At 46.3% G+C, this 13297-nt stretch overlaps 1 protein-coding gene across 1 annotated transcript; it reads left to right on the forward strand.

Annotated features, from left to right (window-relative positions):
- Positions 1–1016: 1016 nt before the first annotated feature.
- LOC124126021 (acidic mammalian chitinase-like) lies at positions 1017–12695 on the forward strand. Its single transcript, XM_048392807.1, has 10 exons — positions 1017–1078; positions 4741–4968; positions 5138–5311; positions 5607–5848; positions 6522–6646; positions 8319–8433; positions 9643–9828; positions 10274–10405; positions 11182–11899; positions 12369–12695. The coding sequence occupies exons 1-10, from the start codon at positions 1018–1020 to the stop codon at positions 12548–12550; spliced, it is 2163 nt and encodes a 720-aa protein (XP_048248764.1). The 5' UTR covers position 1017; the 3' UTR covers positions 12551–12695.
- The last annotated feature ends 602 nt before the right edge of the window (positions 12696–13297 follow it).

Below are 13297 nucleotides of genomic sequence, written 5' to 3' on the forward strand. Positions count from 1 at the left end.
CCGTTGGCTGCAATTGGGTGGACGTGTGGTAGGATAATTTCGTTAATGTATCGTTGAGTCGTAAGATTGCCCTGGATAAGGACCGAACCTAGTCGTTGATGACGATGTTGTCGACTCAATATGACGCGTCCAACAGGACGTTTTGCTCGTAGATCTGCTGCTCTTAAACCGTTTCGTACGGTCTGGTCGGAGATTCTGCGTAGTCCGGGTATTTGCGATGCGGTTGAAGTGGCTGTGGTCGTCCTTTCACGTAGGTGGCGCAGTGGGATGTAGCGATCTTGGGCGGGGGAGGTTCCTCTTGGTCGTCTCGACCCTAGCCGATCACGTGTTGATCCATGATGTTGAAACCGATCCCATAGCCTTGTCATGGTGCTGGGCGCTACATTGAAAACCCTGGCTACACCTGATCGGGATTCCCATGCCTGCAAGCGGCCCATGACGTTGTATCGTTGCACTTCTGTTAATCTTGGCATGTTGTTGGACTGTCACTGTTCGATTGACGCAGATGCCAGCCAGGCAATTCAAAACCCTGCATTTTAATACCTGCACCTTAATAGTGCTGCTGCACGTGCAGACCGTTCAGCTCCCTGGCCCTTTTGTTAATGCACTGGACGCGTTTGTCCCAATCGTACCTGTTTCCCGACTAATGGTTTGCATGTCCTTGTTGTGATCACTTTGATCCGGGAAATATGTCACTGACACAATAACACATTAAACTTCTTCATTTTGCACCTCTTGGGCCGCTAATGATGCTTTTATGGCCAAAAATGTCCGTATTGCGTTTCACTTTTTGGAGAGTATATATCAATATAGTATAGAGCATATTTTATTTTAAAGCGATTTCATAGGGTAAACACTTGCTTTGTGTGCTTCGTGGTAGCTACGCCACTGGACCTCTGAATGTTTCTTGTATCGTTGTGTGCCTCGTGGTAGCTACGCCACTGGACCTCTGAATGTTTCTTGTATCGTTGTGTGCATGTTTGAAACCCTCATGTGATGTTCCAGGTGGTGATGAGGATGCCACGTGCTGTTGCTGTGCTCGCTGTTGCTGTGCTGTGTTTCCTCCCGCTGTGTTCAGGTAGGGCAGTCCGCCTTAGAATCACCAGCACATATGGTATATCTATCTCTTGATGACTTCCACTTGACCTGGCGCGGTCACGTAGCCTAGTAGCCTAGTGGTTGAAGCGTTCTCTCGTCACGTCATAGACCCGCGTTCGGCTCAATGGGGAATAACCCCGAGCAATGTTTGTCGATCTGACTGTGGATGACCTAAATGAAGACCACTTTGGATGGTGTACGTCAAGTTGGAGTTAACAATGGTCCACTATGGATGATCTGGGTCACGATTAACGAAGGTCCCCAGTTGAGGATGAAGGTCAACGCGACTATGGATGATGAAGTCAACTACGATCAACTGTCACTGTGTCGAGACTAACGCAGGCACACGATGGATCATCTAGGTCAACTGCGGTCTTCTTTCCATGAACTAGGTCAAGGCCACTGTGGATGGTTTAGGTCGGGACCACTGCTGATGGACTAGATCAAACCCAGCATGATTCGCTGTGGAGTAACTAGGACATGGCAAGGTGTGGTGATCCAGTTCGGTAACCACTGATGATGGATTAGAACAGCGCTATCGGGGACAATTGGCAGGTCAAGGCTAACTGGGTCTATTGTGGATGTGTTTGTTCAAGGCTAACAGGGTCCACTTTGGATGCGTTTGTTCATGGCTAACAGGGTCCACTGTTGATGCGTTTGTCCACGGCTAGAAGGGTCCACTGTGGATGCGTTTGTTCATGGCTAACAGGGTCCACTGTGGAAGCGTTCGTTCATGGCTAACAGGTTCTTCTGTGGATCTGTTTGTTCATGGCCAACATGGTCAAGTGTGGATGTGTTTGTTCATGGCTAACAGGGTCCACTGTGGATGCGTTTGTTCATGGCTAACATGGTCAAGTGTGGATGTGTTGGTTCATGGCCAACATAGTCAAGTGTGGATATGTTTGTTCATGGCCAACATGGTCCACTGTGGATGTGTTTGTTCATGGCAAACAGGGTCCACTGTGGATGTGTTTGTTCATGGCTAACAGGGTCCACTGTGGATGTGTTTGTTCATGGCAAACAGGGTCCACTGTGGATGTGTTTGTTCAAGGCTAACAGGGTCCACTGTGGATGCGTTTGTTCAAGGCTAACAGGATCCAATGTAGATGTTTTTGTTCATGGCTAACAAGATCAACTTTGGATGTGTCTGTTTATGGCTAACAGGGTCCACTGTTGATGCGTTTGTTCAAGGTTAGCAGGGTCTTCTGTGGGTGTGTTTGTTCATGGCTAACAGGGTCAGCTAACAGTCAAACCGCCTTGGCTGTGATCAGATCTTGTGATGATAACCTCTATAACTGTTCTTTTTCTTGTGCAATATCGACATAGGAATCTCCCGCCCTGCGGTCATACAACGGTGTATGCATACGTTCCGCTGACAGATGAACATGAGATAATTTACAGAAAAAGTATTTATTTTACTGCTCCATGTAAATTTTTATTTTTATTTATTTATATATCTAGGAAGCATTAACTTTGAACGCGTCCTACTATTTATCACCGACAGGGTCACCAGAAAGAAAGCAATGACATTTTATTTATTTTTAGATGGATTAATTGATTAAATGCATACTGAATACAGAAAAATGTTGACGTCCTCTTCAACAACTTTATAACCAGTTGCTGTATTACCACCCAAAACCACTTGGATCAGAACCCAAACCACTTGGATCAGAACCCAAACCACTTGGATCAGAACCCAAACCACTTGGATCAGAACCCAAACCACTTTGATCAGAACCCAAACCACTTGGATCAGAAATACAAAGTGATGGTTCTACACAGGGGTCTGCAATAAACGGTTCTACACAGGGGGCTGCAATACACAGTGTTAGTTCTTCTCAGGGGTCTGCAATACACAGTGTTAGTTCTACACGGGGGACTGCAATACACAGTGTTAGTTCTTCTCAGGGTTCTGCAATGCACAGTGTTAGTTCTACTCAGGGGTCTGCAATAAACGGTTCTACACAGGGGTCTGCAATACACAGTGTTAGTTCTTCTCAGGGGTCTGCAATACACACTGTTAGTTCTACTCAGGGGTCTGCGATAAATGGTTTTACACAGGGTTGTGCAATACACAGTGTTAGTTTTTCTCAGGGGTCTGCAATATACAGTGTAAGTTCTTCTCAGGGGTCTGCAATAAACTGTTCTACACAGGGTTTTGCAATACACAGTGTTAGTTCTTCTCAGGGGTCTGCAATACGCAGTGTTAGTTCTTCTCAGGGGTCTGCAATATATAGTGTTAGCTCTAAACAGGGGTCTGCAATACACAGTGTTAGTTCTACTCAGGGTTCTGCAATACACAGTTTTAGTTCTTCTCAGGGTTCTGCAATACACAGTATCTGTTCTTCTCAGGGGTCTGCGATAAACGGTTCTACACAGGGGTCTGTTATTCGCAGTGTTACTTCTTCTGAGGGGTCTGCAATACACAGTGTTAGTTCTTCTCAGGGGTCTGCAATACACAGTATCTGTTCTTCTCAGGGGTCTGCAATAAACGGTTCTACACAGGGGTCTGCAATACACTGTGTTTGTTTTTCTCAGGGGTCTGCAATACACAGTGTTAGTTCTTCTCAGGGGTCTGCAATAAACGGTTCTACACAGGGGTCTGCAGGACACAGTGTTCGTTCTTCTCAGGGGTCTGCAAAACACAGTGTTAGTTCTTTTCAGGGGTCTGCAGGACACAGTGTTAGTTCTTCTCAGGGGTCTGCAATATACAGTGTTAGCTCTACACAGGGGACTGCATTGCACAGTGTTAGATCTTCTCAGGGGTCTGCAATACACAGTATATGTTCTTCTCACGGGTCTGCGATAAACGGTTCTACACAGGGGTCTGCAATACGCAGTGTTAGTTCTCCTCAGGGGTCTGCAATACACAGTGTTAGTTCTTCTCAGGGGTCTGCAAGACACAGTGTTAGTTCTTCTCAGGGGTCTGCAATAAACGGTTATACACAGGGGTCTGCAATACACAGTATTTGTTCTTCTCAGGGGTCTGCAATACACAGTGTTAGTTCTACTCATTGGTCTGCAATATACAGTGTTAGTTCTACTAAATGGCCTACAATACACAGTGTTGGTTCTTCGAAAGGATCTGCAATACACAGTGTTTGTTCTACTCAGGAGTCTGCATTACACAGTGTTCGTTCTACTCAGGGGTGTGCAATACTGTTTAAAGTCATCGCTCTACTCTAGCGGACTGTGAAAGTGTAAATGATAGGCAATAAAGTATTTGTGCAGCATATTACATTTAGCAAACAATAGGCAACGAAAACATTGGTATGTAATGTTAAAACCTTTGGGTGATGTAGGTCGTAATACATGGGCATGACAAACGTTATGTTTACATTTGGGTTTGGCTTTGTCGTGATTAGTAAGGAGATAGGAAGCCAAGCAGCCTTCATTGCACTTATTAAGCTAAAATTACATGATAATACCGTTCAGTCATGACAAGCATACTTACATGCAAATCATGTGTTTTTACTATAATCCGTTTACATCCCTTCTAACTATTGAAAATTATTTTGAGCATGGGTGACCTTCCTCAACATTTGAGAACATCCTAGCTATATGTTTCAATTTCAAGCTTAGTCTTGCGACTGGCAGATATGAAATATACCTGTATCTTGTAGTGAAACTGTCTGTCGGTAGGGGGCTGCACCTACACGGAACAAGCCGACACGGCGGGAGATCAATCTGACTGGGCTGACTTTAAAACAGTGGCTTCCACACAAGAGTGCAAGGACTTCTGTGATGAGACTGCCGGGTGCCTTGCCGCCGAGATACGTGGCAGCAGCTGCTACACCTACGTCGTGAACACCGCCACGGGCCCTAAGGAAGGCAACACCTTCTTGGCTAAAACCTGCACGAGTAATGAAGGTAAGTCGACTGGTTGTATTATTAGAAGTACGAACACGTCACTGCCTGAGTTACGGCATTGAAGGAAAAATGACAATGAGAAGTAAAATATAAAGTTTGTTGTTCTATGCTATAGTAACCGCAACTCTGTGAGTGAACTTAAAGCCTGCAAGTGTCTGCCTGTTCACAGAGTGCAGCTACATGCGGGTGTGCTACTGCACCAACTGGTCCCAGTACCGACCAGCTCCTGCACGTTTCACTCCAAGCAACATCGACGCCACACTCTGCACACACATCCTCTACGCCTTCCTCGACATCGACGGAAGCTCCAAGACCATTGTTTACAGAGAGTGGAACGACTATGGTAAGCACACGGAGCTCGTACCTCCCGTCTCGCCTTGCTGTGGGGACATGTAACAGGGGGGTTCGGTGTTGGATAGTCTTTGGAAGCCTGATTCACAGAAACTGTCAGGTTCGGTGGTGTGTCCTTCGTTTTTCCTCTGTAACACAATGCGGTGTTCTTCGTGTCTGTAACACAATACTGTGTTCTTCGTGTCTGTAACACAATGGTGTGTGTTATATATCCGTAGCACAGTGGGACGTTCTTTAATCCAGGAGCGGCGTAAAACCATACTCACTCTCTTTTTTATCTTCGGCAGCTATGTTACAGCAGTTACGTGGCCTCAGACAGATCAACCCTGACCTGAAGCTTCTCGCCGTGTTGGGAGGCTGGCAACGTATACAAGGCTTCATAGACATCACCCAGTCTGAAGCTGATATGCAAGCCTTTGCCGTCAACGCAATCGACTTCATACGCGACAACGGCTTGGACGGCCTGGACATAGACTGGGAGTACCCGTCAATGACAGGTCACAAGACTCAACACACAAAAATGATGGAGGTATGTTTGTCTTGGAGTAAAACATCGTAATATTTATGATTTTTTTATGATAAAGTTGTCAGTAGACTTGATATTCTGTCACATTGCCATAATCAGATGTTGAAATGATGTTTTTTTTATCATAACATAACACAAGTTGGTATTTGCCGTTGTTCATCTTTTTCACACGGAACAGGAACCGCTATAGATGTATGCTATAGAACATCTTTCCAAAAGAAAGTTAACTGACTGCAAAAGTTCAGCTTCAACACTTGCCGAACTAGGCTGGAATGTCGTGGCCATCAATGGTGATAACGAGTTATGTCCCTTCTATGTCACCATCTGCTTACAAAAAGTGGCGGCGCCCAGTCAAGACGATCTGATCGATAATCAAGGCCTTTATTGTGATAAAACGGGTCTTACCTCGCGAAGTACATAAAATCACTCTGTAAATCCTACAGTCGAACCAAATCTGCAAGGCAGTCGCCTGTTTACTGAACAAATGTTGATTTCGTAACGCGATTTTGATTGGAATTTGCGTAGACTCGTTAGTCCAGCCAAAATATAACACCATAATTCCGGCCTAATTCGGCAAGGGTGGAAACTGGACATTTATCGTCCCTTCCCTCGGGAAGATAGGTATTGAACTGCAGGCGAAGACTGAATGTTTAATAAAGTGTATTTTTTCTTTAAGACTCTACGTACCAAGTTTGATCAAGAAGTTCTAACTGGGGACCGGAAGCGCCTCATACTTGCCGCCGCGGTGTCTGCCGGTCAGCCCATCGTCGACGGCTCGTACAGCATACCTCTGTTGTCTAGGTCAGCTGGTAACACCATGCACTATGCCTCTGAACATTGTCTATGTCAGATGGTAACGTCATACACTATACCTCTGTTGTCTAGGTCAGCTGGTAACGTCATACACTATACCTCTGTTGTCTAGGTCAGCTGGTAACACCATGCACGATACCTCTGAACATTGTCTATGTCAGATGGTAACGTCATACACTATACCTCTGTTGTCTAGGTCAGCTGGTAACGTCATACACTATACCTCTGTTGTCTAGGTCAGCTGGTAACGTCATACACTATACCTCTGTTGTCTATGTCAGCTGGTAACACCATACACTATACCTCTGTTGTCTAGGTCAGCTGGTAACACCATGCACGATACCTCTGAACATTGTCTATGTCAGATGGTAACGTCATACACTATACCTCTGTTGTCTAGGTCAGCTGGTAACACCATACACTATACCTCTGTTGTCTAGGTCAGCTGGTAACGTCATACACTATACCTCTGTTGTCTATGTCAGCTGGTAACACCATACACTATACCTCTGTTGTCTAGGTCAGCTGGTAACACCATACACTATACCTCTGTTGTCTATGTCAGCTGGTAACACCATACACTATACCTCTGTTATCTAGGTCAGCTGGTAACACCATACACTATACCTCTGTTGTCTAGGTCAGCTGGAAACACCATACACGATACCTCTGTCGTCTAGGTCAGCTGGTAACACCATACACTATACCTCTGTTGTCTAGGTCAGCTGGTAACACCATACAATATACCTCTGTTGTCCATGTCAGCTGGAAACACCATACACTATACCTCTGTTGTCTAGGTCAGCTGGAAACACCATACACTATACCTCTGTCGTCTAGGTCAGCTGGTAACACCATACACTGTACCTCTGTTGTCTAGGTCAGATGGTAACACCATACACTATGCCTCTGTTGTCTAAGTATGTCTGGCATACGATATTTGGCATTGATTAACGAAATAGTGTTTTTCATGTTGGCTGATAGGGTATTATGGGTAATTCTAAGTGAATGTGTTACACAGTCGTATGGCAAGGTATTATGACCGGGGTGTATCCAGTGTCGTCACTGTGATGTGTTTTGTTTGTTTGTTTGTTTGTTTGTCTGTATGTCTGATGTTCAACGCTGTATTCAGCAGTATTCCAGCTATATGACGGCGATATGTAAATAATCGAGTCTGGACTAGACAATCCAGGTATTGATATCACCAGCATCGATCTACGCATTTGGTATTCAATGACATGCATCAACCTAATCAGCGAGCCTGACCACCGGATCCCGTTAGTCGCCTCTTACAACAAGCATGGGTTGCTGAAGACCTTTTCTAACCCGGATCTTCACGGGATGTGTTTTGTTTGTTTGTTTGTTTGTCTGTATGTCTGATGTTCAACGCTGTATTCAGCAGTATTCCAGCTATATGACGGCGATATGTAAATAATCGAGTCTGGACTAGACAATCCAGGTATTGATATCACCAGCATCGATCTACGCATTTGGTAATCAATGACATGCATCAACCTAATCAGCGAGCCTGACCACCGGATCCCGTTAGTCGCCTCTTACAACAAGCATGGGTTGCTGAAGACCTTTTCTAACCCGGATCTTCACGGGACACGGGTTGTCACGTGAAGTCACGTGTTGACATGTGTTGTCGCTGTTTCAGCTACGTGGACTTCCTGAGCATCATGACATACGACTTCCAGGGAGCCTGGACGTTCCCCCGTCAGGTGGACCACCACACCCCGCTCTACAACCCCAACAGCGCCATCTACTACACGGTGCGTCCCCCCCCCCCCCTCTAAATAAGATAACTGCCTCACCACTGCTTATATTAAATCGTAGTGACAATCCTGACAACTAATCATTATCAATATGCACTGCAATAAACTTCTACTGAATCTCAACAGCACCATGCAATACAGTTACAATCATTGCTTATCAATAAATTAAACTGCCTTAAAATGTTGACAGGACTAAGCCAAGCCGTACTGACACAGTGTCATTGTCTCGGGGGGTGTTGAATGTTGACAGGACTATGCCATGCGGTACTGACACAGTGTCATTGTCTCGGGGGCTGTTGAATGTTGACAGGACTATGCCATGCGGTACTGACACAGTGTCATTGTCTCGGGGTGTGTTGAATGTTGACAGTACTATGCCTTGCGGTACTGACACAGTGTCATTGTCTCGGGGGGTGTTGAATGTTGACAGGACTATGTCATGCGGTACTGACACAGTGTCATTGTCTCGGGGGGTGTTGAATGTTGACAGGACTATGTCATGCGGTACTGACACAGTGTCGTTGTCTCGGGGGCTGTTGAATGTTGACAGGACTATGCCATGCGGTACTGACACAGTGTCATTGTCTCATGGGGTGTTGAATGTTGACAGGGCTATGTCTTGCGGTACTGGCACAGTGTCATTGTTTCGGGGGGTGTTGAATGTTGACAGTACTATGCCATGCGGTACTGGCACAGTGTCATTGTCTCGGGGTTGTTGAATGTTGACAGGACTATGTCATGCGGTACTGACACAGTGTCATTGTCTCGGGGGTGTTGAATGTTGACAGTACTATGCAATGCGGTACTGACACAGTGTCATTGTCTCGGGGGGTGTTGAATGTTGACAGGACTATGCCATGCGGTACTGACACAGTGTCATTGTCTCGGGGGGTGTTGAATGTTGACAGGACTATGCCATGCGGTACTGACACAGTGTCATTGTCTCGGGGATGTTGAATGTTGACAGGACTATGCAATGCGGTACTGACACAGTGTCATTGTCTCGGGGGTGTTGAATGTTGACAGTACTATGTCATGCGGTACTGACACAGTGTCATTGTCTCGGGGGGTGTTGAATGTTGACAGGACTATGCCATGCGGTACTGACACAGTGTCATTGTCTCGGGGTTTGTTGAATGTTGACAGGACTATGCCATGCGGTACTGACACAGTGTCATTGTCTCGGGGTGTGTTGAATGTTGACAGGACTATGCCATGCGGTACTGGCGGGACCAGGGAGCAGATCCCAAGAAGCTGCTGATGGGAATGCCCACCTACGGGAGACACTTCCGTCTGTCAGATCCGTCCCAAACATCTATCAGGTCTCCCTTCACTGCAGCAGGATCCGCTGGGCTCTATACCCGCTCGACGGGCACGCTTAGCTACTATGAGGTATGTCGGAGGTACATTGTCCTGCTCTGGATGAATTTTTGTTGTTACGGTGTCTCATGCGACGGTACTATGAGCATGAGTGTGAAGATCCGGGTTAGAATACGTCTTCAGCAACCAATGCTTGTAATAGGATAGTAACGGGATCGGGATCGCCGACTTGGTTGATGCATGTCATCGTATTCCAGTTGCATAGATCGATGCTCATGACATCAGTTTCTGTTTGGTCTGGTCCAGACACGATTATTTACAGACCGCCTACATAAAAATGGAATATTGCTGAGTACGGCGTTAAACAAAAAACAAACACAACTATGAGCATGCACAGTGTGAAGGAGATGCTGATGTGCGACTGTACAGTAAGGTTGAGGTGAATGCTTGGTGCAAATGAAACTGTATTTGAATTGTACCGAGACCTGCACTACCTGCCTGTTACACGCTTTTTTAGATATGCCAGCTGCTTGATGATGGCTTCAGCAGAGTTCGCCTGGGGTCTATGGGTGTCCCCTACGCGTACGGCCGGAGGAACGGACACACCGAGTGGGTGGGCTACGATGACGTGGAAAGCTACCGTCTAAAGGTATTCTCATTTCTCACATAGCCTGTGTCCACTGGTGTTACCCACACCCGTTGTCTCTGCTTGCATGGTCTTAGGTTGAAGAAGAATCAGAGTATTGACGAACGTAGACCGTTTCTATATTATGTCTTCTATAACAGATACCCTAAACCATGTTCTACCATAACGCTACAGAGAACCATTCAATAAATAACTCACGTAAGCTGGGTTCTGTGCCACGCAAGTCACAGGACAGGTGAAAATAGGGACTTCACTTCCCAAACGAGTGAGTGACGGATAGGTTCCGGGTATGTATGGATGTACGATGGTGATAACGTACGCTGGATACTCGAGGGTTATGCTGGTATTTTACAGTGGCATAATTCAGGTAATACCATCTTAAAGAATCTCGCTTCCCCTCTTAAACTCCACTTACAACTCCTAACAAGGAGTATCAATCTATAAAGTTGACGCCATGTCCGCTTTGATGCCTGCGGACCTATGCTGCCTGGTAGTGTATTTGGTCCACATGCAGTTGATCAGCATGGTGAATGTTGTACTTTATACGTGCACACTGTAGAGGGTGTATCATGCGTCCTTCGTAGTGAGTCTCAAAACGTTTCAGCCACCCCTCGTATATATTACCCATACGTTCTCTGCTTAAACTACAGATATGTATCCTTTCCAATGACTGAGTATGGTTAAACGGCGTTGTGACCAGTATTTAGTTAGGTGAGTTTCCTTTGGGACGTTACCCGAGTGCAGCGGCGTTCAATCTCTTCACATTTTCTCCCGACCAGCTCCAGTACATCAAAGACAACGGCTACGGCGGTGCTATGGTCTGGTCTCTGGACATGGATGATTTTACAGGAGGATTCTGTGGCCAGGAATACCCACTGGTGTCACAACTTCGTGCAGCTTTGACATGCCAATCTACGTCGCCAACCACTACACCTGCTACATCCCCTACTGTTACATCTGCTACGACATCGCCAACAACCACATCTGCTACAACATCCCCAACAACCACATCTGTTACGACATCCCCTACAACAACATCTGCTACGACATCCCCAACAACCACATCTGCTACGACATCCCCAACAACCACATCTGCTACGACATCCCCAACTACATCAGTTACGACATCCCCTACAACCACATCTGCAACGACATCCCCAACAACCACATCTGCTACGACATCCCCAACTACATCAGTTACGACATCCCCTACAACCACATCTGCTTCGACATCCCCAACCACATCCCCTACAACAACATCCGTTACGACATCCCCGACAACCACATCTGCCAGGACATCACTGACAACCACATCTGCCAGGACATCACTGACAACCACATCTGCTACTACATCACCGACCACAATATCTCCAACGACTACATCTGCTACGACATCTCCTACCACAACAACATCTCCAACGACTACATCTGCTACGACCTCCACTTCAGCCACAACTGACCCAACATCGCTGACAACAACAGCCGGCAATTATAATGGTAGGTAGTATGTGCGTGCGTGTGTGCATGTGTGTTTGTGTGTGTCTGTGTGTGTGTGTGTGTGTATGAGGTGTGTGGGTGCGTGCGTGTGTGTGTATGTGTATATGTGCAATGTATCTGTGTGTGGTGTTTGTAAAGTGTGTGTGTGTGTCTGTGCGTGCTGTTTGTCTTTTTTGTGCGTGTGTGTGTATGTGTGTTTATGTGTGTGTATGTGATGTGTGTGTCTGTGCGTGTGTGTGTATGTGTGTCTATGTGATGTGTGTGTCTGTGCGTGTGTGTGTGTGAATGTGTGTGTTTGTTTGTGTTTCTTCACGGGTCTTCTGTACAAGTATAAACATGATTATGACATACATAACCTAACTGTAATATATATATTTTCATCGGCAAAAATTATTGCAAAATCTGTTTTATCTATCGACTCGTACAATAACTTCATTTCAGCAAAATAAATATCACATGTTTTCTACAGGTATTGTATCTGAGTGTGTGTCGGGGACGTCGGCAGACTGGCGTCGGAGCGACGTGGACTGCGCTGTGTTCTACCGTTGTGTACAGGGAAAGGTCTACACCTACAGCTGCCCCGCACCCCTCGTGTTTGACCTCGCCCACAGCACGTGCAACTGGGAGTGGGCAGTGTCCAGCTGCCCTTGACCAATTCGCCCTGCGCTATGGAGTTCACCATTCGTAACAATAAAACCTGTGGCAAACTGCGGAATGTTTCTTTTTGAAAAAAGTCTTGTATTTGATATAACGTTTCAAACGGTCACAGGTGTTCATTAAAGGGAGACCACTCCTCGCAAACTATAAGAATAATGTGCACTTATAATGCGCTGGCCTCCATGTAGCATTTCATGCTCAAAGTGCTGTGTGTGTGTGTGTGTGTGTGTGTGTGTGTGTGTGTGTGTGTGTGTGTGTGTGTGTGTGTGTGCGTGCGTGCGTGCGCGCGCGCGCGCGCGCGTGTGTGCGTGCGTGCGTGCGTGCGTGCGTGCATGCGTGCGTGCGTGTGTGTGTGTGTGTGTGTGTGTGTGAGTTTGTTGTTTAACGCCACATTCAGCAATATCCCTGTTCTTTGCGGCAAACCGCTAATGTATCGTATGACTAAAAGTCCCACTGTCAGGATGCGATGGCTAGCAATGAACCGAGGCACTGTGCGTGAGCCCCGGTCCATGGAGACGCCTCGTATGACAGGCGTAGGTTCCTTTAGACCGTTCCCACCCGGAATCACGGATTGATGCAGATTGGTCTGCATATCATGTTGTGTTTCCTACAGAATGACCGGGATGTTCTGCAATCACACTTCCGTTATATACCGCCTCCGTAAAACAAACGAATCTGACAAACACTCAGAAGACGTTTCGTGATCTAGAAGCCACCATCAACCTAAAGAGAAGTATCGGT

Source organism: Haliotis rufescens, unplaced genomic scaffold (assembly GCF_023055435.1).
Source record: "Haliotis rufescens isolate VD_foot unplaced genomic scaffold, xgHalRufe1.0.p SCAF_11, whole genome shotgun sequence".
Taxonomy (NCBI): Eukaryota; Metazoa; Mollusca; class Gastropoda; order Lepetellida; family Haliotidae; genus Haliotis; species Haliotis rufescens.